General features: G+C 39.4%; 2 protein-coding genes across 4 annotated transcripts in view; one reads left to right on the top strand and one right to left on the bottom strand.

Moving 5' to 3' along the window:
* The window catches only part of ZNF181 (zinc finger protein 181), a 46,744-nt gene that overhangs the window by 8,527 nt on the left and 14,707 nt on the right, over window positions 1–23,510 (top strand). The gene's annotated exons all lie outside the window — the stretch shown is intronic.
* The window catches only part of LOC129500149 (uncharacterized), a 55,382-nt gene that overhangs the window by 28,324 nt on the left and 3,548 nt on the right, over window positions 1–23,510 (bottom strand). The window contains exon 2 of the mRNA XM_055310273.1: window positions 19,818–19,956. Coding sequence (XP_055166248.1) covers window positions 19,818–19,956 — 139 coding nt within the window. The remainder of the gene's footprint in view (window positions 1–19,817; window positions 19,957–23,510) is intronic.

Raw genomic sequence — 23,510 nt, 5'->3', positions numbered from 1 at the left:
TGGTTATAGGAATTCTTCAAGTTTTGGTCCCTCTTGCTTTCAAAGGTAAATGTTATGCATACCCATCCTGTATGTGGATTTGTGGGGTGAAAGTCTGTTTTTCATCCTTCTCAGTGCTATTAACCCCCTCCCCACCATGGATGGCCATGTCCATTTTGCTCCTAAACCACATCTTCACCTTGCCTGCCTTCTTTGATTGGTCTCTTTTCTACCTTAAAAAAAAATTTTTTAAAGATTTTTTTTATTCATGAGAAACACAGAGAGGGAAGCAGAGACATAAGCAGAGGGAGAAGCAGGCTCCCTCTGGGGAGCCTGGTGTGGGATTCTATCCCAGAATCCTGGGATCACAACCTGAGCCAAAGGCAGACGGTCAACCACTGAGCCACCCAGGTGCCTCTAAGAAAAAAAAAAATTAACATAGGCTCCATGCCCAATGATCTCATGACCCTGAGATCAAGTGTTGCCTGCTCTACTACGCCAGCTAGACACCTCTCTTTTCTACCTCCACCTAGTTGTGTAGTTTATTCTGCTAGTTTTTGGAGTGTCCTGAGTTATTTCCACTGATGCGTTATCTAGTTGTATCTGTGGGATGAGGTGCACTTAAGGCCTCCTGCTCTGCATCTTCACAGCCCCATAAGTTCTTATTTCTTGTATAATAAACTATTAGTTCCTTTTAGTAGATTCTGGTAATATGTTACTAGGTCAAAGGATACATGTATCATACATTTTAAAGTGCTGGTTGCCAGATTACTATTCAAAATATTTATAAAGGATTGACAGCTCCACCAGCAATACAAGTTCCTGTAACAGTTGATCTTGAGTCATTTTATTTTATGAGACATTTTAACTTTTATTGTAAGGGGTTATATTACATCTCTTGCTAGAGGAAAAATTTTTCCCATGCTGTCGGAATTGAAGGTAGTATCATGTGTTTGTAATAAGTAGTGTTACAACTTGCCTGCCATCTGAAAATTTAAGTTCCCCAAGTTGTGTAATAAGTTTAAAAAGTGTTATTTTTTTAAAACAGAATCCAATTTTAGGATGAGACCTATTTATGCTAAATATAGTTTGACCATCTGCCTATGATAGGCATGGTCACATTTCTCTTAATTATGCAGTGATCAGTTTTAATGCTTTATTCATTTAGGATAGCACCTCTAGCATAGGAGCTGGAATTCACTAATATGAAGAGTTGAATGGCCTTGGACAATAGAAGGATCCCCAACCCTTATCTTTAAGGAGGCAGGGTTAAAAAGTTAGGAGAGATTTACCAGGGCTCATAACAGTGAGCGTACATGAGGAAAAGACTGAAAGGAAAGCACAGAATTCTACTTGGCTCCTTGTTGCATGTAAATACTGGGATTTCTGAATTTGAATCCATATGCAAAATGAATTTGAGAACACTTACCTTGTTTTGTGCCACGCTTTCTGCTATGTTGCACATTATTTTGGGATTGATTGGTTGAGTCTGTCTTGTTCCTGATTCTGTCCACAATCACACTTATGGTTAAGTGCTTAAAAAATTAGAAGAATGAGTTTTGTTTTTTGGGGGTGGAGCTAGATTTTGTTTTTGTCATACCTGAAACTAGTGTCCCACTTAAAACCTTTTTAAAAATTATTCAAGTATAGCTGATGTGCAAGTGCTAGGCAAGTTTCAGCTGTACAACAGTGATCCCACAATTCTACACATTTAGCAATGCTCACCGTAAGTGGAGTTACCATATCAACATATATCACTGTAGTATTACTGACTGTATTCTCTATACTGTGCTTTTTACCTCTAAGACTTATTTTATAATTGGAAGTTTGTACTTCTTAATCTTGTTCACCTATTTCACAATCCCCTCCCCCTCACCTGCTCCCCATGGCAACCATCAGTTCTATATATTTATGAATTTGGCTTTGTCCATTTTTTTTTTTAGTTTATTTTTTTTTTAAGATTTTATTTACTCATGAGAGACACACAGAGATAGAAGCAGAGGGAGAAACAGGTTCCATATCCATGCGGGGAGCCCAACGTGGGACTCAATCCCCGGTCTCCAGGATCACACCCCTGGCTGCAGGCGGCGCTAAACCACTGAGCCACGCGGACTGCCCATATTTTTAGTTTACATGTGTCGGTGAAATCGTATGGCATTTGCCTTTTTCTTTCTTACTTCACTGACTGTAATACCCTCTAGATTGATCCATCCATGTCATTATAAATGGCAAGATCTCATTCTTTATGGGTGAGCAATATTCCATTGGAGATATATATATATATATACACACACACACACACCATATCCTTACCCATTCATTGATCAGTGGACTCTTAGGTTGTATACATATTTTGGCTCAAAAATACCCTTAATACTTCAATTAACATAGGGGTGCATGTTTTTTTCAAATTAATGTGTTTGTTTTCATTGGGCATATACCCAGTAGTGGACTTACTGAATTTAATATTTCTATTTTTTCAAATTTATTTTTTAAGATTTTATTTATTCATGAGAGACACAGAGAGAGGCAGAGACAGGAGAAGCAGGCTCCATGCAAGGAGCCCAATGTGGGACTCGATCCCAGGACTCTAGAATCACGCCCTGAGCCGAAGGCAGACACTCAACCATTGAGCCATTCAGGTGTCCCTGATATTTCTATTTTTAATATTTGGAGGAACCTCATACTGTTTTCCACAATGGTTGGACCAATTAACATTTCCACCAATTTCCACATGTTTGTCTATACTTATTATTTCTTGTGCATTTAATGTTAGCCCAAATGAAAGTGGTATCTCATTGTAGTTTTGATTTGAATTTCTCTGATAATTAGTGACTTTGAGCATCTTTTCATGTCTCTGTTGCCCAGCTGTATGTATTCTTTCATAAAATGTTCGGGTCCTCTCCCTATTTTTATTTTTATTTATTTAAATTTTTATTTATTTATGATAGTCACACACACAGAGAGAGGCAGAGACATAGGCAGAGGGAGAAGCAGGCCCCATGCACCGGGAGCCCAACATGGAATTCGATCCCGGATCTCCAGGATCGCGCCCTGGGCCAAAGGCAGGCACCAAATTGCTGCGCCACCCAGGGATCCCTCTCTCCCCATTTTAAAATTGGTTTTTGGTGTTGTCTAAGTTCTTTTTTTTTAATTTTTATTTATTTATGACAGTCACACACACACAGAGAGAGAGGCAGAGACACAGGCAGAGGGAGAAGCAGGCTCCATGCACCGGGAGCCCGACGTGGGATTCGATCTCGGGTCTCCAGGATCGCGCCCTGGGCCAAAGGCAGGCGCCAAACCGCTGCGCCACCCAGGGATCCCTGTCTAAGTTCTTTATAGATATTAGCCCCTTATTAGATATATCATTTGCAGATATTTACTCCCATTCAGTAGGTTGCCTTTTTGTTTTATTGGTGGTTTCCTTTGTTGTGTAAAACCTTTTTATCCTGGTAAATTCTCAATAGTTTTGTGTATTTTTAGGGATACCTGGGTGGCTTAGCAGTTGAGCATCTGCCTTTGGCTCAGGGTGTATTCCCATGGTCCTGGGATCGAGTCCCACGTCGGGCTCCCTGCATGGAGCCTGCTTCTCTCTCTGCCTATGTCTCTGCCTCTTTCTGTGTCTCTCATGAATAAATAAAATCTTTAAAAAAATGGTTTGTGTATTTTTCTGTCAGTGATACAGCTTTGTAGTGTATCTTCAAATCTGGGATTTTGAGATCTTTAGTTTTGTTCATTTTCAAGATTGCTTTGACTATTTGGGGTCTTTTTTGGTTTCACAGAATTTGTTCTAGTTTCGTGACAAATACTATCGCTTTGTTGATAAGGGACTGCATGAGCCTGTGGATTGCTTTGGGTAGTATGGACATTTTAACAATATTAATTCTTCCAATCCATGAGCATGATGTATGTTTTCCATTCATTTGTGTCATCTTCAGTTTCCTTCATCAGTGTCCTTTAGTTATTGATGTATAGGTCTTTCACCTCCTTGGTTAACTTTACTTCTGGGTGTTTTATTCTTGATGCAATTGTAAATGGGATTGTTTTCTTAATTTCTCCTTCTGCTACTTCATTACTAGTGTATAGAAATGCAAGAGATTTCTGTATATTAACTTTGTCTCCTATAACTACTGAATTCATCTGTCAATCTTAGTAGCTTTTCTTTTGATAGAGTCTTTAGGTTTTCTATGTATAATATTATGTCATTAGCAGTAAGTAACAGTTTTACTACTTCTTTACCAATTTGGTTGTGTTTTCTTTCTTTCTCTTCTCTGATTGCTGCAGCTAGGACTTCCAGTATTAGTTTGAAAAGTTGTGAGACTGGACATCTTTGTCTTACTACTGATCTTAGTGGAAAAGCTTTGTTTTCCTCAGAAAAGAATGAATTTTCAAATGAACAACACTCAGAAGCATAAGCTCTAACTTTTATAGTGCTCTAACCAGTGTGGAGAAATGTTTTATCCTTGTGCAGCAGGCAAAGCAGGGTCTAGAGATCTGGGGGTTTCAGTTGATGTGCATAGAGGGGCTGAGAGTGGGGAAACTTATAGGAATAAGTGCAATGGTATTCCCCAGCCACTAACTGGGTTTATCAAAGTGAGACATATAAAAGGTAAAAAATGAAGGCATTAAGTAAAAAGAGAAAAATATGCTCATAAAGATAAGGATGCTCTGTGTGGCTCTACTCTGCCTTCAGTGGAGCATTTTTTATAAGTTTTTGATATGAATGTTATAGGACATTCTGCTTATGTCTGTATAAGATAAACACCATGGTGCCATTGGCCTAAACCACAACGCCAAAACAATGCATCACTGGAAGAGAGTTTATTTTTATTTATCCATTCATGAGAGACAGACAGAGAGAGAGAGAGAGGCAGGCAGAGGGAGAAGCAGGCTCCATGCAGGGAGCCCAACATGGGACTCGATCCCAGGTCTCCAGGATCAGGCCCTGGGCTGAAGGCAGCGCTAAACCGCTGAGCCACCTGGGCTGCCCTGCCCTACTAGAAATGTTAACAGAATTCTTTAAGGGGAAAAGAAATGGCCATAATTAGATATAATGAAATTATGAATAGAAAGAAAAAATTAAGAATGTGTTTGAATTTATTTATTTTTCAGATTTTATTTATTTGACACAAAGAGAGCACAAGCAGGGAGAGGGGCAGGCAGAAGGAGAGGTAGAAGCAGGCTTCCTGCTGAGCAGGAAGCCCGACGACGTGGGGCTCGATCTCAGGACTCTGGGATCATGATGTGAGTTGGAGGCAGATGTTTAACTGACTGAGCCACCCAGGCACCCTAAGAATGTGTCTGAATTTAAATGACCATCAAATTAATTTGGAATGCTCTTTATTTAGGATGGTATATATGAATCTCATGGCTCATGGTAACCACAAACCCAAAAGTTATGATAGATACACAAAAAGAAAGCCAAACAATGCTATAGATACTCCTCAACCACAAAGCAGCAAGGAGAAAGGAAAAGAGAACTATAAAAACAAAACAAAATAGCAAAAGTACATATATATCAATAATTATGTTTTTAAAGTTTTTAAATTTTTAATTCCAATTAACATAGTTTTATATTGGTTTAAGGTGTACAAGTAGTGATTCAACACTTTCATACACCCCCCAGTGCTCATCACAAGTGCAGTCTTTAATCCACATCACTTATTTAACCCATCCCCCCACCTACCGCCCTTCTAGTAACCATCAGTTCTCTATAGTTAAGGGTCTTTTTCTTAGTTTCCCTCTGCTTTTTTATCTTTATTTTTTGGTTCCTTTGCTCATTTGTTTCTTAAATTCTACATATGAGTGAAATAATAACCACATCTTCTTTTTGCATTCGTCAATCGATGGACACTTGAGCTACTGCCATAATTTGGCTATTGCAGATAATGCTACTATAAACATCAGGGTGTGCACACACCACTTTGAATTAGTATTTTTTGTATTCTAAGGGTCAATATTCAGTAGTGCAGTTGCTGGATCATGAAGTAGTCCTATTCTTTTTTTTTTTTTGGTAGTTCTATTCTTAACTTTGAGAAATCTTCATACTATTCTCCAGAATGGCTGCACCAGTTTGCATTCTCACCAGCAGTGCAAGAGGGTTCCTTTTCCTCCACATCCTCACCCACAAAGTGTTAGATTGATTTTAGCCATGCTGAGAGGTGTGAGGTGATGTCGCATTGTAGTTTTGATTTGCATTTCCCTGATGATAAGTAGTGTTGCGTATCTTTCTTTTCCTGTGTCTCTTGGCCATTCTTTGGAGAAATGTTTGTTCATGTCTTCTCATTTTTTAAGTGGATTGTTTTTTGGGTGTTGGCCTGGATCAGTACTTTATATATTCTGGATACTAACCCTTTATTGGATATGCCATTTGCAAATATCTTCTCCCATTCAGAAGGCTGTCTTTTGGTTTGTTGATTGATTCCTTTGCTATGCGCAAACTTTTTATTTTGTTGTAGTTCTAGTAGTTTATTTTTGCTTTATCTCCCTTGCCTCAGGAGACATATTTAGAAAATGTTGCTATGACTGATGGTAGAGAAATTACTGCCTATGCTGTGTTCAAGGATTTTTCTGGTTTCATGTCTCACATTTAGTTATATAATCCATTTTGAGTTTATTTTTGTGTACGGTGAAAGCGATCCAGTTTCATTCTTTTGCATATAAGCTGTCCAATTTTCCAAGCACCATTTGTTGAAGAGACTTTTCCCCATTGTATATTCATTCATACTTTGTTGAAGATTAATCAGTCATATATTTGTGGGTTTATTTCTGGGTTTTCTGTTCCTATTGAGCTATGTGCCTATTTTTGTGCAAGTAACATACTGCTTTAATTATTACTGCTTTATAAGATAATTTGAAGTCTAGAATTGTGATCTCCAGTTTTGTTTTCTTTTTCAAGATTGCTTTAGCTATTTGAGGTCTTTTGTGGTTCCATAAAAATTTTAGGGTTGGCTGTTCTAGTTCTATGAATCCTATTGGTATTCTGATAGGGATTGCATTAAATGTGTAGATCGCTTTGGGTAGTATAGACATTTTAACAATATTCGTTCCTCCAACCCATGAGCATGGGATATCCTTTCCATTTCTTTCTGGCATGTTCAGTTTCTTTCACCAGTGTTTTATAGTTTTCAGAGTAAACATCTTTCACGTCTTTCATTAAGTTTTCATTTTGGGTGCAATTACAATTGGGATTATCTTATTTCATTTTTTGCTGATTCATTATTAGTGTATAGGAATGCAACATTGTTCTGTATATTGGTTTTGTATCCTGTGACTTTACTGAATTCATTTATCAGGTCTAATAGTTTTTTGGTGGTCTTTAGGGTTTTCTATATATAATATCATGGTACCTGGAAATAGAGTTTTCCTTTTTCCTTTCCAATTTGGATGCCTTTGATTTCTTTTTGTGTCTAATTGCTGTGGTTAGGACTTACATGACTATGTTGTATAAAAGTAGCAAGAGTGGACATCCTTGTCATGTTCTTGCTCTAGGGAAAAAGCTCTGTTCATCACCATTAAATATGATGTTAATTGTGGGTTTTCCATGTAAGGCCTTTATTATGTTAAGGTATGTTCCCTATAGACCTACATCACAGAATGTTTTTTATCATGAGTGGATGTTGTACTTTGTTGAGTGCTTTTTCTGCATCTATTGAAATGATATGGGTTTTATCCTCTTATAGATGTGACATATCATGTTGATTACTTTATGAATATAGAGCCACCACTTTCATCCCAGGAATAAATCCCACTTGATTGTGGTGAATGATTTTTTTAATGTATTGTGGGATTCAGTTTGTCTCTATTTTGTTGAGGATTTTTGCATCTATATTCATGAGAGATATTGGTCTGTAGTTCTCTTTCTTCCTGGTGTTCTTATCTGGCTTTGGAATCAAGGTGATACTGGCCTCACTGAATTAATTTGTTAATTTTCCCTCCTCTTCTGTTTTCTGGAATAGTTTGAGAAGAGTAGATGCTACCTTTTCTTTAAATATTTGGTAAAATTTGCCTGTGAAGACATCTGGTCCTGGACTTTTACTTTTTGGGAGGTTTTTTTTTTAAATTATGGATTTAATTTTATTGCTGCTAATTGGTCTGTCCACATTTTCTATTTCTTCCTGCTCTGGTTTTGGTAGGTCATATGTTTCTAGAAATTTATCTATTTCTTCTATGTTGTTCGATTTGTTGGTATATAGTTTTCCATAAAACTCTCTTAATGATTTTGTATGTCTGCAGTTGGTGGTTATTTCTCCTCTTTCATTACTAGTTTTGTTTATTTGGGTCCTCTTTTTCTTTTTCCCCATGAGTCTGGCAAGAGGTTTATGAATTTTGTTGATGTTTTCAAAGAACCAGCTCCTGGTTTCATGGATTTGTTCTATTGTTTCTTTAGTTCCTATGTCATTTAATTCTGTTCTTATCTTTATTATTTCCTTCATTTTGCTGGACTTGGTTTTTGTTTTTTTATTCTTATACTCCTTTATGTGTATTTATTGAGATTTTTTTATTGAGATTTTTTTCTTGCTTCTTGAGTAGGCCTGTACTGCTAGAAGCGTCCCTCTTAGTACCACTTGTGCTGCACCCTAAAGATTTATTTATTTTTGAGAGATTGAGAGAGCTTGAGTGGGAGGGGCAGAGGGAGAAGGAGAGATTCCCAAGCATGCTCCATGCTCCAACTTGGAGCCCAATGTGGAGTTCAATCTCACAACTGTGAGAGCATGACCTGTGCCAAAAACAAGAGTTGGACACTCAACCACTGATCCACTCAGGTGCCCCCCTCTCCCCCTCCTAAAGGTTTTTGACCGTTGTGTTTTGTTTTGTGTCATCTGTTTTGATGTATTCTTAAAATTTCTTAATTTCTTGGTTGACCTGTACATTGTTTGGTAGCATGTTATTTAACCTCCATGTATTTATATTTGTGCTCTTTCCAGCTCTTCTGGTTGGCTTTTGGTTTCATAGCATTGTGGTCTGGAAAGATGCATGATATGACTTTGAATTTTTGGGGACTTGTTTTGTAGTCCAATGAATGTTTGTTTGTTTGTTTGTTTGTTTCTTTCTTTCCTTTCTTTCTTGTTTCTTTTTCGTTTTTCTTTCTTCTTTTCTTTTTTCTTTTTTTTTTTTTTAAGATTTTACTTATTCATGAGAGAAACCGAGAGAGAGAGGCAGAGACACAGGTAGAGGGAGAAGCAGGCTCCACGTCGGGCTTCGATCCCGGGTCTCCAGGATCACGCCCTGGGCTGAAAGCAGCACTAAACCACTGAGCCACCAGGGCTGCCCTCTTTTTTTTCTTTTTAAAGATTTTATTTATTTTTTTGGAACAGGAGCTTTCACTAGAGTAGGGGGTGAAGCATGGTGTAAGCAAGTTAAGGTAGCAAATGTAGGTGTTGTGCTGGCTTCCACTTGTGGTTATATGTTTATGCCAAGAGATGTGGGAGAGAAATGGTGCCTGCCAGTTCCTTTGCTCCTTGAGGGGCTTTTCTCAGAATGCTGCCTCTGTGGGACATGCTCTGAGATGCACAAATATAACCTCCCCAATGTGTGCCCAGGTGCTCTTTAGATCACTGTTTCCACACTTGTGTGTCCTGGGCTATTTGCTTGGCTTCTTTCCAAGAGTAGTGCAATGCCATCTGGGCTTTCCCTGAGCCATGTCTAAATGACCTTTAGAACTCCAGACCTTAAGCTCTGCTGGTTGCCAGAACTCACAAAATTTGGTTCCTCTTGCTCTTTAAGCCAACTGCTATCAGGATTCATTTACCCCATGCACTCATATCTGTTAGTTTCTCACCCTTCTTTAGGACTGCAGCTTCTTTTCCATGAATGCATTTCACTCCCCCTGCAGTGGCCATGATCTGTTTCTCTCCCAAACCATGTCTCCCCACTTCCTACCTTCTTCAATGTGGCATCTTCTCTACCTTTAGTTGTGGAATTTGTTCTGCCAATCTTCAGGCCAATTTCTGGAGTATTCAGCATGCTTTGATAGTTATCTAGTATTTGTGGGAGAGGTGAGCTTGGGGTCCTCCTACTCCATCACCATCTTCTCATTCTTTATCAATAATTACTTTAAATGTAAATGGCCTAAGTACTCCAATCAAAAGACACAGGGTGGTGGAATGGATTAAAAAGCAAGGCCCACTTATATGCTCCCTAGAAGAGACTTACCTCATACTTACACATACAGACTGAAAGTAAAGGGATGGAAAACATTTACTATGCACATGGAAGCAAGATACACTGGGTTAGTAATGCTTTTACAAAATAGACTTTAAAACAAAGACTATTACAAGAGACAGAGGAGGGCATTACATAATGATAAGGGGATCAATGCAATAAGAATGTAAATATCCACATACCCAACACAGAAGCACCTAAATACATAAATATTAACACACATAGAAATTAATGGTAATGCAATAATAGTACAGGACTTTAACATCTCACATCAAAGGATAAATCATCCAGGCAGAAAATCAGTGAAGAAATAATATCTTTTAACGGCATATTAGACCAGATAGACATAAGATATATACAGAACATCCCATCCAAAACCAACGGAGTATGATATGGAACACTCTTCAGAATAGATCACACATTAGACCACAAAACAAGCTGCAATAAGTTTAGAAAGACTGAAATCATACCATGCATCTTTTCTGATCAGAATAGTATGAACCTAGAAATAAACCACAAGGAAATAAAAGCTAGAAAAAAACAAAACACAAACATGGAAACTAAACAACACAATATCAACCAATGGGTCAAAGAAATAATCAAAGAAGATAAACTACATGGAGACAAAACATAATGGTCTCAAGTCTTTGGGACAAAGTGAAAGTCTGAGAGGGAATTATAAAGCAATGCACGCCCACCTCAAGAAACAAGATAAAGCTCAAATGAATAATCTAAACTTAAAGAAACTAGAAAAGAAGAAAAAACCCCAAGGTGAGTAGAAAAAAAGGAAATAAAGATCAGAGCAGAAATAAATGACATAAAGAAAAAAAATCACTGAAACCCAAAAGCTGGTTCTTTGAACAAGATAAACAAAATTGATTAAGCCAGGTTTATCAAGAAAAAAAAGAGAAAGAGCCCAAATAAATATAATCAGATATGAGAGTAAAGTTACAATTCACACCATAGAAATTCAAAGAATTGTAAGAGAATACTGTGAAAGTATATGCCAACAAATTGGATAACCTTCAAGAAATAAATTCTTAGAAACATACAGTCTTCCCAAACTGAACCAGGTAGAAATAGAAAACCCAAACAGTCCAATGACAAGTAATAAAATTGAACTAGTAATAAAAAAAATTACCAAAATGTAATAGTCCGGGACCAAAATGATTCACAGGTGAATTCTATCCAAACATTTAAGTAAGAGTTAATACCTGTTTTCCTCAAATGACTCCAAGAAATCTAAGAGGGAGCTCTTTCAAATATATTTTTTGAGGCCAGCATTATTCTGATACTAAAACCAAAGAGCACAAAAAAAGGAGAAAACAAAAAAAGAGAAAGAACAGGCCAGTATCTCTGATGAACATATATGTAAAAATCCTCAACAAAATATTAGAAAGCTGCATACAACAATAAATTAAAAAGATGATTCACCATGATCAAGTGGGATTTATTTTGAGAATCCAAGGATGGTTTGGTATTTGCAAATCATTCGACGTGATACAGATAGATCAACAAAGGATAAAATCACATGGTCTTCTCAATACATGCAGAAAAAGCATTTGCCAAAAGTCTACATTCATAATAAAATCTCTCAACAAAGTGGGGTTAGAGGGAACATATGTCAACATAATAAAGACTATATGCAAAAAACTTACAACTAACATCATACTCAATGCTGAAAAAGTTGAGAGCTTTTCCTTTAAGATCAGGAAGACAAGGATGTCTCCTCTTTCCACTTTTATTCAACATATAGTGGAACTCCCAGCCACAGCAATTTGACAAGAAAAAAACAGCTACCTGTATTGGTAAAGAAATTAAACTGTTATGATTTGCAGATAACACTATAATGTACATTAAAAAGCCTGAAGAGGGATCCCTGGGTGGCGCAGCGGTTTAGTGCCTGCCTTTGGCCCAGGGCGCGATCCTGGAGACCCAGGATCGAATCCCACGTCGGGCTCCCTGCATGGAGCCTGCTTCTCCCTCTGCCTGTGTCTCTGCCTCTCTCTCTCTCTCTGACTATCATGAATGAATAAATAAAATCTTAAAAAAAAAAGCCTGAAGAATCCACAAAAGACCTACTGGAACTAATAAATGAAGTCAGTAAAGTTGCAGGATACTTATTACCCAGAGATCAGTAGCATTTCTTTTTTTTTTTTTTATGAATAATAATCATGTTTATTTTTTTTTTAAATTTATTTATGATAGTCACAGAGAGAGAGAGAGAGAGAGAGAGAGAGGCAGAGACACAGGCAGAGGGAGAAGCAGGCTCCATGCAGGGAGCCCGATGTGGGATTCGATCCAGGGTCTCCAGGATCGCGCCCTGGGCCAAAGGCAGGCGCCAAACCGCTGCGCCACCCAGGGATCCCGATCAGTAGCATTTCTGTACACCAATAAAGAATTAGGAGAAAGAGAAATTAAGAAAATTATGCCATTTATAATTGCACTAAAACGAATACCTAGAAATAAACTCTTAACAAAACAGGTGTAAGACCTGTACTCTGAAAACTGTAAAACACTGATAAAAGAAATTGATGACATATAGAAATGGAAAGATATTCCATACTCATGGATTGGAAGAATTAGTATTGTTAAGATATCCACATTACTTAAAGCAATCTACGGATTCAATGCAATCACTACCAAAATACCAAAAGCATTTTTCACAAAACAAGAAAATAAAATACTAAAGTTTGTGTGAAACCAACAAGACCCCGAATCACCAAAACAATCTTGAGAAAGACGAACAAAACTGGAGGCATCATAATCTCCGATTTCAAGATAATACTACATAGCTGTAGTAATCAAAACAGTATGGTACTGGCACAAAAGTAAACACACGGATGATGGAACACATGAATTGTGTGGTCAGTTGAGCTATGACAAAGGAGGTGAGAAATAATAAAGATTAGAGCAGAACTCAACAAAACAGACCAGAAGAACAGATCAACAAATCTAGGAGGTGGTTCTTTGAAAGAATTAGTAAGACAGGTAAATCCTGAAAAAAAGACTAATAAAATCACAAATGAAAGAAGAGAGGTCACAACCAACATCAAGGAAATACAAATGATGTTAAGAATGTATTATGAGCAATTATATGCCAACAAATTAGGCAATCTGGAAGAAATGGTTGCATTTCTGGTAACCTACAAATTATCAAAACTGAACAGGAATAGAAAACCTGAACAGATCAATACCAGCAAAGAAACTGAAGCAGTTATCAAAAACCTACCAAGAAACAAGAGTCCAGGGCCAGATGGCTTCCCAGGGGAAATTTAAAGAAGAAATAATACCTATTCTACCGAAGCTACTTCAGAAGATAGAATTGGAAAGAAAAATTCCAAATTCGTTTTATAAGGTCAGCATTACCTTGATCCCAAAACCAAAGACTCCATCAAAAAGAATTAAAGACCAGTATTCCTGATGAACTTAGATGTCAAAATACTCACCAAGATATTAACCAATAGGATACAACAGTACATTAAAAGGATTATTCACCGCGACCAAGTGGGATTTATCCCTGGGATGCAAGGGTGGTTCAACATTCATAAATCAATGTGATAGATCACATTAATAAAATAAAACACAAGAACCATATGATCCTCTCAATTGATGCAGAAAAAGCACCTGACAAAATGCTGTGGGTGCAGTGATGGGGAGGGGACTCTGATCACTAACAGAGGAGAAGGGGAGGGAGAGGAGGGGAGAGAGGAACAGAAGTGCCTTTGGGGAATTACACAAGAAAAGTTCTTCTCCAAAATTCCTGACTGAAAAGGAGAGATGTGGAATACTGCCAGTTTTTATAAACAATGGAAAGCAGAGTCTGAAGTTTCAGAAGTCCCCTGACATCAGTGGTGCTCCTGTGGGGAACAAGGGCAGAGACCTAGAAGCAGAGACAGTGGTCTGAGGATACTTTGGGTTGCACTGGGAGAGGCAGCTGCACAGCCTGGCGTGCATTTGGGAGAGGAGGTGCGACCTTGCCCAGGCTAAGGGACCAAGCAGGTCCTAGTGAGCAGCCCCTTTCTCTACCATAGGAACAGGGTGCTAGTGGAGGGCAGCCAGCCTTGATCTAGGCTTGCAGCTGGGCTATGCCAGAAACTGCGCCAGCACACAGCTAATTTCTGGGACAAACCAGGCAAAGGGCTGCAGCACAGCGAGACCTTCTCCCAGAGGACTGACATGGTTGCTTGCCTGCATGTATCTCTAATATCTGGAGTTTTGGAACACAACTGTGGGCCTGAAATTAAAAAATGAGGGCAGTTGCACAGGGAAAAACAGTTCCCCTGCTTGGTGTGCATTTGGGAGTGGCAGCAGGGGCTCTCTGGGGACACTGCCTGAGGGTGGTAAGCTTTGGAATGGGCTTTCTTCTGTGCTTTGCCACAAGTTTCAAGCACAAATCAGTCATCCCATCGCTTTTCTGGGATAAACCAGCAAATGGCAAAAGCATGTCACCCTCCCCTGGAAGAACATCCTGGGTCTGCACCTCAAAAGTCCCTAATATTTGTAATTTTGAAACCCAGCTGGTTGTCTGAGATAAAACAAAGGAAGGCTATGAAGTGGACTTTTTGGATATAGACAGGGTGAGGGCAGAGATCTGAGGGAAACCATAACAGGGGAAGAGTAATTGTTTACACTTTTGTGGGTTTTTTTTTCTTTTTAATTTTTATTTATTTATGATAGTCACAGAGAGAGAGAGGCAGAGACACAGGCAGAGGGAGAAGCAGGCTCCATGCACCGGGAGCCCGACGTGGGATTCGATCCCGGGTCTCCAGGATCGCGCCCTGGGCCAAATGCAGGCGCCAAACCGCTGCGCAACCCAGGGATCCCTTGTGGGGGTTTCTTGAAGAGTGGCCTTGTAAGCTTTCCACTCTAGGGACAAAAGAGCAGAGCCCTGCCAATGCCTACCGCCCCCCGCCATGGCAGCTAAACAGCGCCCCCTAGTGAAGAATGGAGCCAATTATACCAAGCCCCTGCAGATGCAGTTCTAGGAGGGCAAGCCCACCTGACAATCTGTAAAGCAGGCCCCTCCCCCAGAAGACCAACACAGACCCCTTGCAAGCACCAAATCTACTGATCAGAGAGTGCTATAAGCATCAGCTCTATGGGAAATAGGATCTAGCTTTCTTTTCAGTCTTTTAAAAATTTATTATGATTTTTCTTCTTAAATTCTTAATTTATCTTAAAAAATATTTGTAAATATATTTTTTATTTTCCCTCTATATTTTTTTTTTAATCTGGACAAAATGCCAAGACAGAGGAATTCTCCCCTCAAAAAAGAACAAGAAGAAACCACAGCCAGGGATTTGCTTAAAACAGATATAAGTAACATATCTGAACAAAAATTCAGAATAACAGTCATAAGAATACTAGCTGGGCTTGAAAAAAAAAATAGAAGACTCCAATGAAACCCTTGCTGCAGAGATAAGAGAACTAAAATATAGTCAAAATAAATAAATAAATAAATAATAAAATATAGTCAAGCCAAAATTAAAAATACTATAACCGAGATCCAATCCTGACTAGAGGTAATCACAACAAGGGTGCAAGCTGGAGAGAAATGAATACGTGATACAGAAGATAAAATTATGGAAAATCATGAAGCTGAAAAGAAGAGGGAAAGAAAGCTATTAGATCATGAATATTGGGAAGCCTGGGTGGCTCAGCAGTTGAGCATCTGCCTTTGGCTCAAGGCATGATCCTGGAGTCCCAGGATGAAGTCTCATAATCGGTCTCCCTGCATGGAGCCTGCTTCTCCCTTTGCCTGTGTCTCTGCCTATCTCTCTCTGTCTCTCCCATAAATCAATAAATAAAATCTTAAAAAAAAAGATCATGAATATTTACTTAGGGAATTCAGCAATTCTATAAAGATATGTAATATTCATATTATAGGAGTCCCAGAAGAAGAGAGGGGGGAAAAAGGGACAGAAGGTATATTTGAACAAATTATGGCTGAGAACTTCCCTAATTCAGAGAAGGAAACAGACATTAAGTCCAAAAGGCATAGAGAACTTCCCTCAAAATCAACAAAAACAGGTCAACACCAGGACATCATAGTGGAAGTTGCAAAATGCAAGGTGAGAATTCTAAAAGCACCTAAGGACAAAAGATCCTTAACCTACAAGGGTAGACACATAAGGTTAGCAGCAGACCTGGCCACAGAGACTTGGAAGGTCAGAAGGGAATGGCAACATATATTCAATGTTCTAACTGGGAAAAATATGCAGCTAAGAATACTTTATCCAGCAAGACTGTCATTCAGAAAGAAGGAGAGATAAAGGGATCCCTAGGTGGCGCAGCAGTTTAGCGCCTGCCTTTGGCCCAGGGCGCAATCCTGGAGACCCGGGATCGAATCCCACGTCAGGCTCCCGGTGCATGGAGCCTGCTTCTCCCTCTGCCTGTGTCTCTGCCTCTCCCTCTCTCTGTGACTATCATAAATAAATAAAAATTTTTTTAAAAAATTTTTTTAAAAAAAGAAGGAGAGATAAAGAGACCAACACAAGTAAAAACTAAAAGAGTTTGTGACCACTAACCCAGCCTTGCAAGAAATATTAAAGGGGACTCTGTGAGTGGGGAAGAAAGAAGACCAAAAGCAACAAAGACTAGAGAGGAACAGAGAACATCACCAGAAACACCAACTTTACAGGTAACAATGACAGTAAATTAATATATTTCAATAATCACTGAATATAAATGGACCAAATGCTCCAATCAAAAGACAAAGAGTATCAGAATGGATAAAAAACAAATAAAATTCATCTATATATATTTCCTGCAAGAGACTCATTTGAGACCCAAAGAGACCTGGAGATTGAAATTGAGGGGGTGGAGAACCATTTATCATGCCAAGGGATGTCAAAAGAAAGCTGGAGTAGCCATACTTATATCAGACAAACTAGATTTTAAGCCAAAGTCTGCATTATATCATGATTAAGGATTCTATCTATCAAGAAGATCTAACAATTATAAATATTTATGCCTCCAACTTAGAAGCACCCAAATACATGAATTGATTTTTTTAAAGATTTATTAATTCATGAGAGACACACAGAGAGGTAGAGACATAGGCAGAGAGAGAAGCAGCCTCCCTGTGGGGAGCCTGATGTGGGACTCGATCCCAGGACCTGGGGATCACCGGGTCCAGACCAGAGCCAAAGGTAGACAACCACTAAGCCACCCAGGCATCCTATATGAATTAATAATAAACATAAATTCATTGATAATAACACAATAATAGGGGATCCCTGGGTGGTGCAGCGGTTTAGCACCTGCCTTTGGCCCAGGGCGGGATCCTGGAGACCCGGGATCGAGTCCCACGTCGGGCTCCCGGTGCATGGAGCCTGCTTCTCCCTCTGCCTGTGTCTCTGCCTCTCTCTCTCTCTCTCTCTCTCTCTCTGTGTGTGACTATCATAAATTTAAAAAAAAATTAAAAAAAATAACACGATAATAGTAGGGGGCTTTAAACCCCCGCTACAGCAATAGACAGATTACCTAAGCATAAAATCAATAAGGAAACAATTTCATTGAATGACACACTGGACCAGATGAACATAACAGATTAACTCAGAAAATTTCATCCTAAAGCAGCAGAATACACAGTGTTTTCAAGTGCACATAGGACATTCTCCAGAATAGATCACATACTAGGTCACAAATTAGTCCTCAACAAATACAAGGTCAGATTATGAATATTTTCAGAACACAACACTATGAAATTTGAAGTCATCCACAAAAAAAACTTGGGAAGACTACAAAAATATGGAGGTTAAGGAAAATCCGACCAAATAATGAATGGATTAATCAAGAAATTAAAGAAGAAATTATAAAGTACATGGAAACAAATGAAAATGAAAGTATGACCGTCCAAAACCTTTGGGATTCAGCAAAGGCAGTCCTAAGAGGGAAGTGTATAGCAACAAAGGCATACCTCAAGAAGCAAGAAAAATCTCAAATAAATAACCTAACTTTACCTAAAGGAGCTAAGAGAACAGCAGGTAAAGCCTAACGTCAGCAGAAAAAGGGAAATAATAAAAATTAGAGCTTACATAAATGATACTGAAATAAAAAACCCCTGTAGAATAGATCAATGAAACCAAGAGCTGGTTCTTTGAAAAAATTAATAAAACTGATAAACCCCTATCCAGACTCATCAAAAAGAAATGGGAGAGAACCCAAATAAATAAAATCACAAATGAAGGAAGAGCTACTTGAGACCTAAAGACCTGTTTGAGAAGGTGGCAATGGAGCAAGGATCTGGATGACAAGAAAGAACAACAGTGAAGTCATGAGGATGAAACTCCAGGAAGGAGGCATGTTTAAAGGCTTGAAGGGGGCATAAACTTGGCTTAAGAGAAGCAGAGAAGCCAGACCATTGAGTTCACATTTGTGTCTTTGTAAGCAAGGACAAGAATGGAAGGAGGCAGAGTCATATTAGGTCTGGAAGCCAACACAGAGTCTGGATTATATTCTTTGGGAGATCAGAAGTCATTAAAAGGCATTGTGAAATGAAATCCCATTTATGTAGTTTAAAAATCATCTGATTTGTGTATAGAGTGGACTGTATGGATGCAAGAGTGAAAGCATGGAGACCAGTTCAGCGGCCACAGCAGTGTTTCAGGTGAGAATTTGATATGAATAAACGAAGGCTGATATCCTATCACTTTGAGGCAGAAAACAACCCTGTCTGCTAGAATGGATGTGTGGAGAGGATAAGTGAGGACAATAGAAGAACAAAGAAGAAAAAGAATTTAAAAATCTGGATGTTCAACTTTAGCGAATAGCTGGGTGGGGATTCCATTTATTAAATGTTAAGAGCATGAAAGACAGTAGAATAAGGAGATAATCAAGACCTCTGGGTGGGCCTCAAGAAATATGTGAAGTTTGAGTTGAGAATGAGCAACTAAAATGGGCTAGGGAAATAAAAAGCCAGGTATATGGACTGAGGGTTCTGGGGAGAGGCAAGGTTGGAGTACAGATAAAGACCTAGGAGTCACTTTTAAAAGATGCTTTATAGAAATAGCCTGGGAAGATGGCAGAGGAAGGGGATCCTAAGCTCACCCCATCCCACAGATATACCTATATAACAGTCATACAAGAGTAACCCAGAAAACAAACTGAAAACTAGCATAACAAGCTCTATGATTAATTGTAGAGAGAAGGCTACATTGCAAAAGACAGGAAGGGTAGAGATGCCATCACAGGAGGAACACCACAAACAGGGAGAAGGGAAAGGAATAGACCCTCCACCAGGCACCCCAGACAGGGGGACCTGCCCTAGGAGGATATAAGATTTGGCTTTGAAAACCAGTAGGGCTTAATGCAAGTTTTTACAACCAGTGGTGCTTACCTTCAGGTACTTAAAAAATACAGATTTATTTACTAATCTCAGAATATGCGCTGGAAGGGCAGGGATCTTTATGAGAATTCAACAAAAGACCTAGTGGGCACTACTTTTCTCCTTGCCACCAGCCTAGATGCAGATACCCCAGACACCTGTAAGAACTAGTGAGAACAGTCACCACCTTGCTTGCTAAAACACCATGCCCTCATTGCTCTCCTGCAAACACGCCCCATCTAACCACTTGCAAGGAGTCCCTCCAAAGTAACTCTGGTCAAGTCTCCTCCTGCAAGCAGACCTGTTAATACCCTGCTAACACCATGTGCCATACCCCTACCTTCACTTGTGGATCTGGTCCATCCATTCCACTCTACTGGGCTTCTCTGGGCAGGAGTCCCTCCAAAGTAATGCCTGACCCATCTCATTCTCCAAGCAGCACTGACAGTGGCCAGCACCACTCCAAAGTGACTCTTGCCCTGAGGAGAGAAGATAACCACATACTATTCGATTGCAGCCTAGCAGTAGGCTGAGGGCAAACATCTGATGTGACTGCCAGCACTGTCCACCAACAAAAACTTCACAGGGGGTATCACAAAGAGAGAGCCCTGAAGTTTGGGGTCACTGCAACCTCAACAGACAGATTAGGGCCAGACCCTGGGTCTGACTGCAGGTCCCACTCAGAGTACAATGCAGGGACAGCACCATATAGTTCCATGTGATTCTAGTTCTGGCAGACAGGTTGAGAGCAGGCCAAACTACAAGTCCAAGGCAGCCCCCAGACTGGCCCCATAGAGCACAGGACCAAATCCTACCACAGCAAAGAGAGCCATTCCAGATGACTGGACTGAAGGCAAATGTGGCTCAACCACATTAGAGTGTGGGCAATGCACAGAAGACACCCTGGAGGGACGCCTAGGTGGCTCAGCGGTTTAGTGCTTGCCTTAGGCCCAGGGTGTGATCCTGGAGTTCCGGGATTCAGGCTCCCTGCATGGAGCCTGCTTCTCCCTTTGCCTGTGTCTCTGCCTCTCTTTCTCCGTGTCTCTATGAATAAATAAATAAAATCTTAAAAAAAAAAAAAAAAGGAGAGAAAGGGAAACCCCATGAAGTTATTGGCTGGTTTTTCAGCAGAAATGTTGCAGGCCAGAAGAGAGTGCATGATATATTCAAAGTGCTGAAAGGAAAAAATCTGAAACCAAAAGACTATTGTTCAAACTAGAAATACTCCATGTATTTTTTAATTTCCTCTTTGATTTTTTGATTGACTCATTCATTGTTTAGTAGCATGTTACTTAACCTCCATGTACATACCAAAAATTCCAGGGGTATTTTTTGTGGTTGATTTCTAGTTTCATACTTTTGTGGTCAGAAAAGATGTATGATATGATTTCAGTCCTTTTGAATGTACTGAGACTTATTTTGTGGCCTAACATGTGATCTGTTTTGGAGAATGTTCCATGTGACTTGTAAAAATCATATATTCCACTGTTTTTTGGATGGAATGTTCTGAATATATTTAGGTCCATCCAGTCCAATATGTCATTCAAAGTAACAAAAAAACTGCCTAAATAATCCAATTAAGAAATGGGTAGAGAACCTAGACATTTTCCCAAAGGAGACATACACAGGAAGAACGCTCAACATGACTAATCTTCAAGGAAAAGAAAATTAGGGCAGCCCCAGTAGTCCCAGTGGTTTAGCGCTGCCTTTGGCCCGGGGTGTGATCCTGAGGACCCGGGATTGAGTCCCGTGTCATGTCTCTGCCTCTCTCTCTCTCTCTCTCTCTGTGTGTCTGTCATGAATAAATAGATAAAATCTTTAAAAAGAAAAAAAAATTAAAACTACAATGAGATATTGCTCCACATTTGTCAGAATGTCTAAAATCAAAACACCAAGAAATGACAAGTGTTGGCAAGGATGGAGAGAAAAAGGAAATCATACCCTCTGTTGGTGGGAAGGCAAGCTGGTATAGCCACTGGGGAAAATCATATGGATGTTACTCAAAAAATTAAAAGTATAATTACCATATGATCCCCTAATTTGACTACTGCTTATTTACCCAAAGAAAACAAAAACACTGGGACACCTGGGTGGCTCAGTGGTTCAGTGTCTGCCTTCGGCTAAAGTTGTGATCCCCAGGTCCTGGGGTCGAGTCCCAGATCAGGCTACCCACAGGGAGTCTGGTCTTCCTCTGCCTATGTCTCTGCTTCTTTGTGTGTCTCATGAATAAATAAAATCTTAAAAAAAAAAGAAACAAAAACACTTATTCAATACGATATATGCACCCCTATATTAACTGTAGCATTATCTACAATAGCCAAGATATGGAAGAAATGAAAGGTTCATCTGTAGATAAATAAAGAAGATGTGGTATACAAAGGAATATTACTCAGGCATTAAAAAAACCTAAATCTTGCCATTTGCAACAATTTGGTTGTGGAGAATATAATGCTAATGTAAAGTAAGTCAGACAGAGAAAGATAAATACCATATGATTTCACTCATATGTGGAATTTAAGAAACAAAGATGGATTAATGTTAACAGAAGGCTAGCATTTTCTACTAGTGATGTTCCAGAGCCATCGAATAGTAGTTGGGATTATCAGTAGCCATGGTGACTAATCCACAGAAAAGCTCAATGAGATGGCAGTTGAATTTGTTAGGGTTCTCCAGAGAAAACAGTAAGAGGGGTGTGTGTATGTCTATACATTAGATAGATAAATAGAGATATCCCTTTAAGGGATTGGCTCACATGATTGTGGGGGCTGGTAAGTCTGAGTTCTTGCCAGTAGAAGAGAATTCAGGGAAGGGTTGATGTTGCAGTTTGAATCTGAAGGCGTCTGGAGGCAGTACTCCTTCCTGAGGGGTTCTCAGTCTCTTTCTCCTAAGATCTTTGACTGGAAGAGGCCCACCCCCACTATGGAGGATAATCTACTCAAAGTCTACTCATTTGAGGGATCCCTGGGTGGTTCAGTGGGTTGGTGCCTGCCTTCCGCCTGGAGTGTAGTCCTGAGGTCCTGAAATGGAGTCCCGCATCGGGCTCCCTGCATGGAGCCTGCTTCTCCCTCTGCCTGTGTCTCAGCCTCTTTCTCTCTGTCACTCATGAATACATAAAATCTTTTTTAAAAAATCTTAAAAAAATAAATGAAATCTTTTTTGAAAGTTAAGCAAGGTTTATTCTGATTCCTCCATGATCAAAGAGGGAGGAAAAGAAGTGAGAAGGGCATTCTCCCCCCATCATAGTCACAAAAGAGGCCCTTGACACCAGCCCTTAGTTATACTCAGGTTACCCCAGCCAACCTACCAAAACAATGTATGCATACCTGACACTTCCCACTGGGTTCACCTTTAGTCTTGTGTGAACTTCATACTGGTTACATAAATAATCACAGATGTAGGATGTCAGAGTTCCTCAAGGATGGAAGAAGAGAACATGGGCATTCTGAGGTCAGTCCTGGGCCAGACTGGGAACGGACAGGTCTTCAAACCAGTGACAGGAGAACTGGGACTAGATGCCTGGATTTAAAACTTTGGCCTATAATGGACTGTGTAAGCTTATTATAAAGTGATAGATGGAGAGAGAATGAAACAGTAACAGGACAAAGATCTCCCCAGGAGGTCTTAGCAGGAATTTCTCCCTATAGCAAAAATAGATGATTTTCTGATGTCTCTGGAAGTTACAGTTCCAAACTTACTTTTTTGCCCTGAAACTTGGAACAGTTTCAGAATCAACATGAACTGGCTTTTCTTCCAAGTTCATATTCTAAAATGTGCCCTTGGCCAGATAAACTCCAACAGTAAAACCATTTACTACAAATATTGCCTAATAGAAAAAGTAAAGGCAGCTTAGGGCTAGTCGAAGGAGTGGGTTCAGTATGACACATAAAGTATTTTCATGTCTCCTTACTGATCTCTTCTGCCTCTATTTTCTTTCTCAAGAGACTGGCATATTTAAAACCAGCTTATTTATGCCTCTGAATTCCCATTCCACCTGCCCCTAGATTTCTCCTCTAATTCTCTACTCATCAGAGTG

Source organism: Nyctereutes procyonoides, unplaced genomic scaffold (genome assembly GCF_905146905.1).
Source record: "Nyctereutes procyonoides isolate TBG_1078 unplaced genomic scaffold, NYPRO_anot_genome, whole genome shotgun sequence".
NCBI lineage: Eukaryota > Metazoa > Chordata > Mammalia > Carnivora > Canidae > Nyctereutes > Nyctereutes procyonoides.
This window is presented reverse-complemented; position numbering and strand designations above follow the sequence as displayed.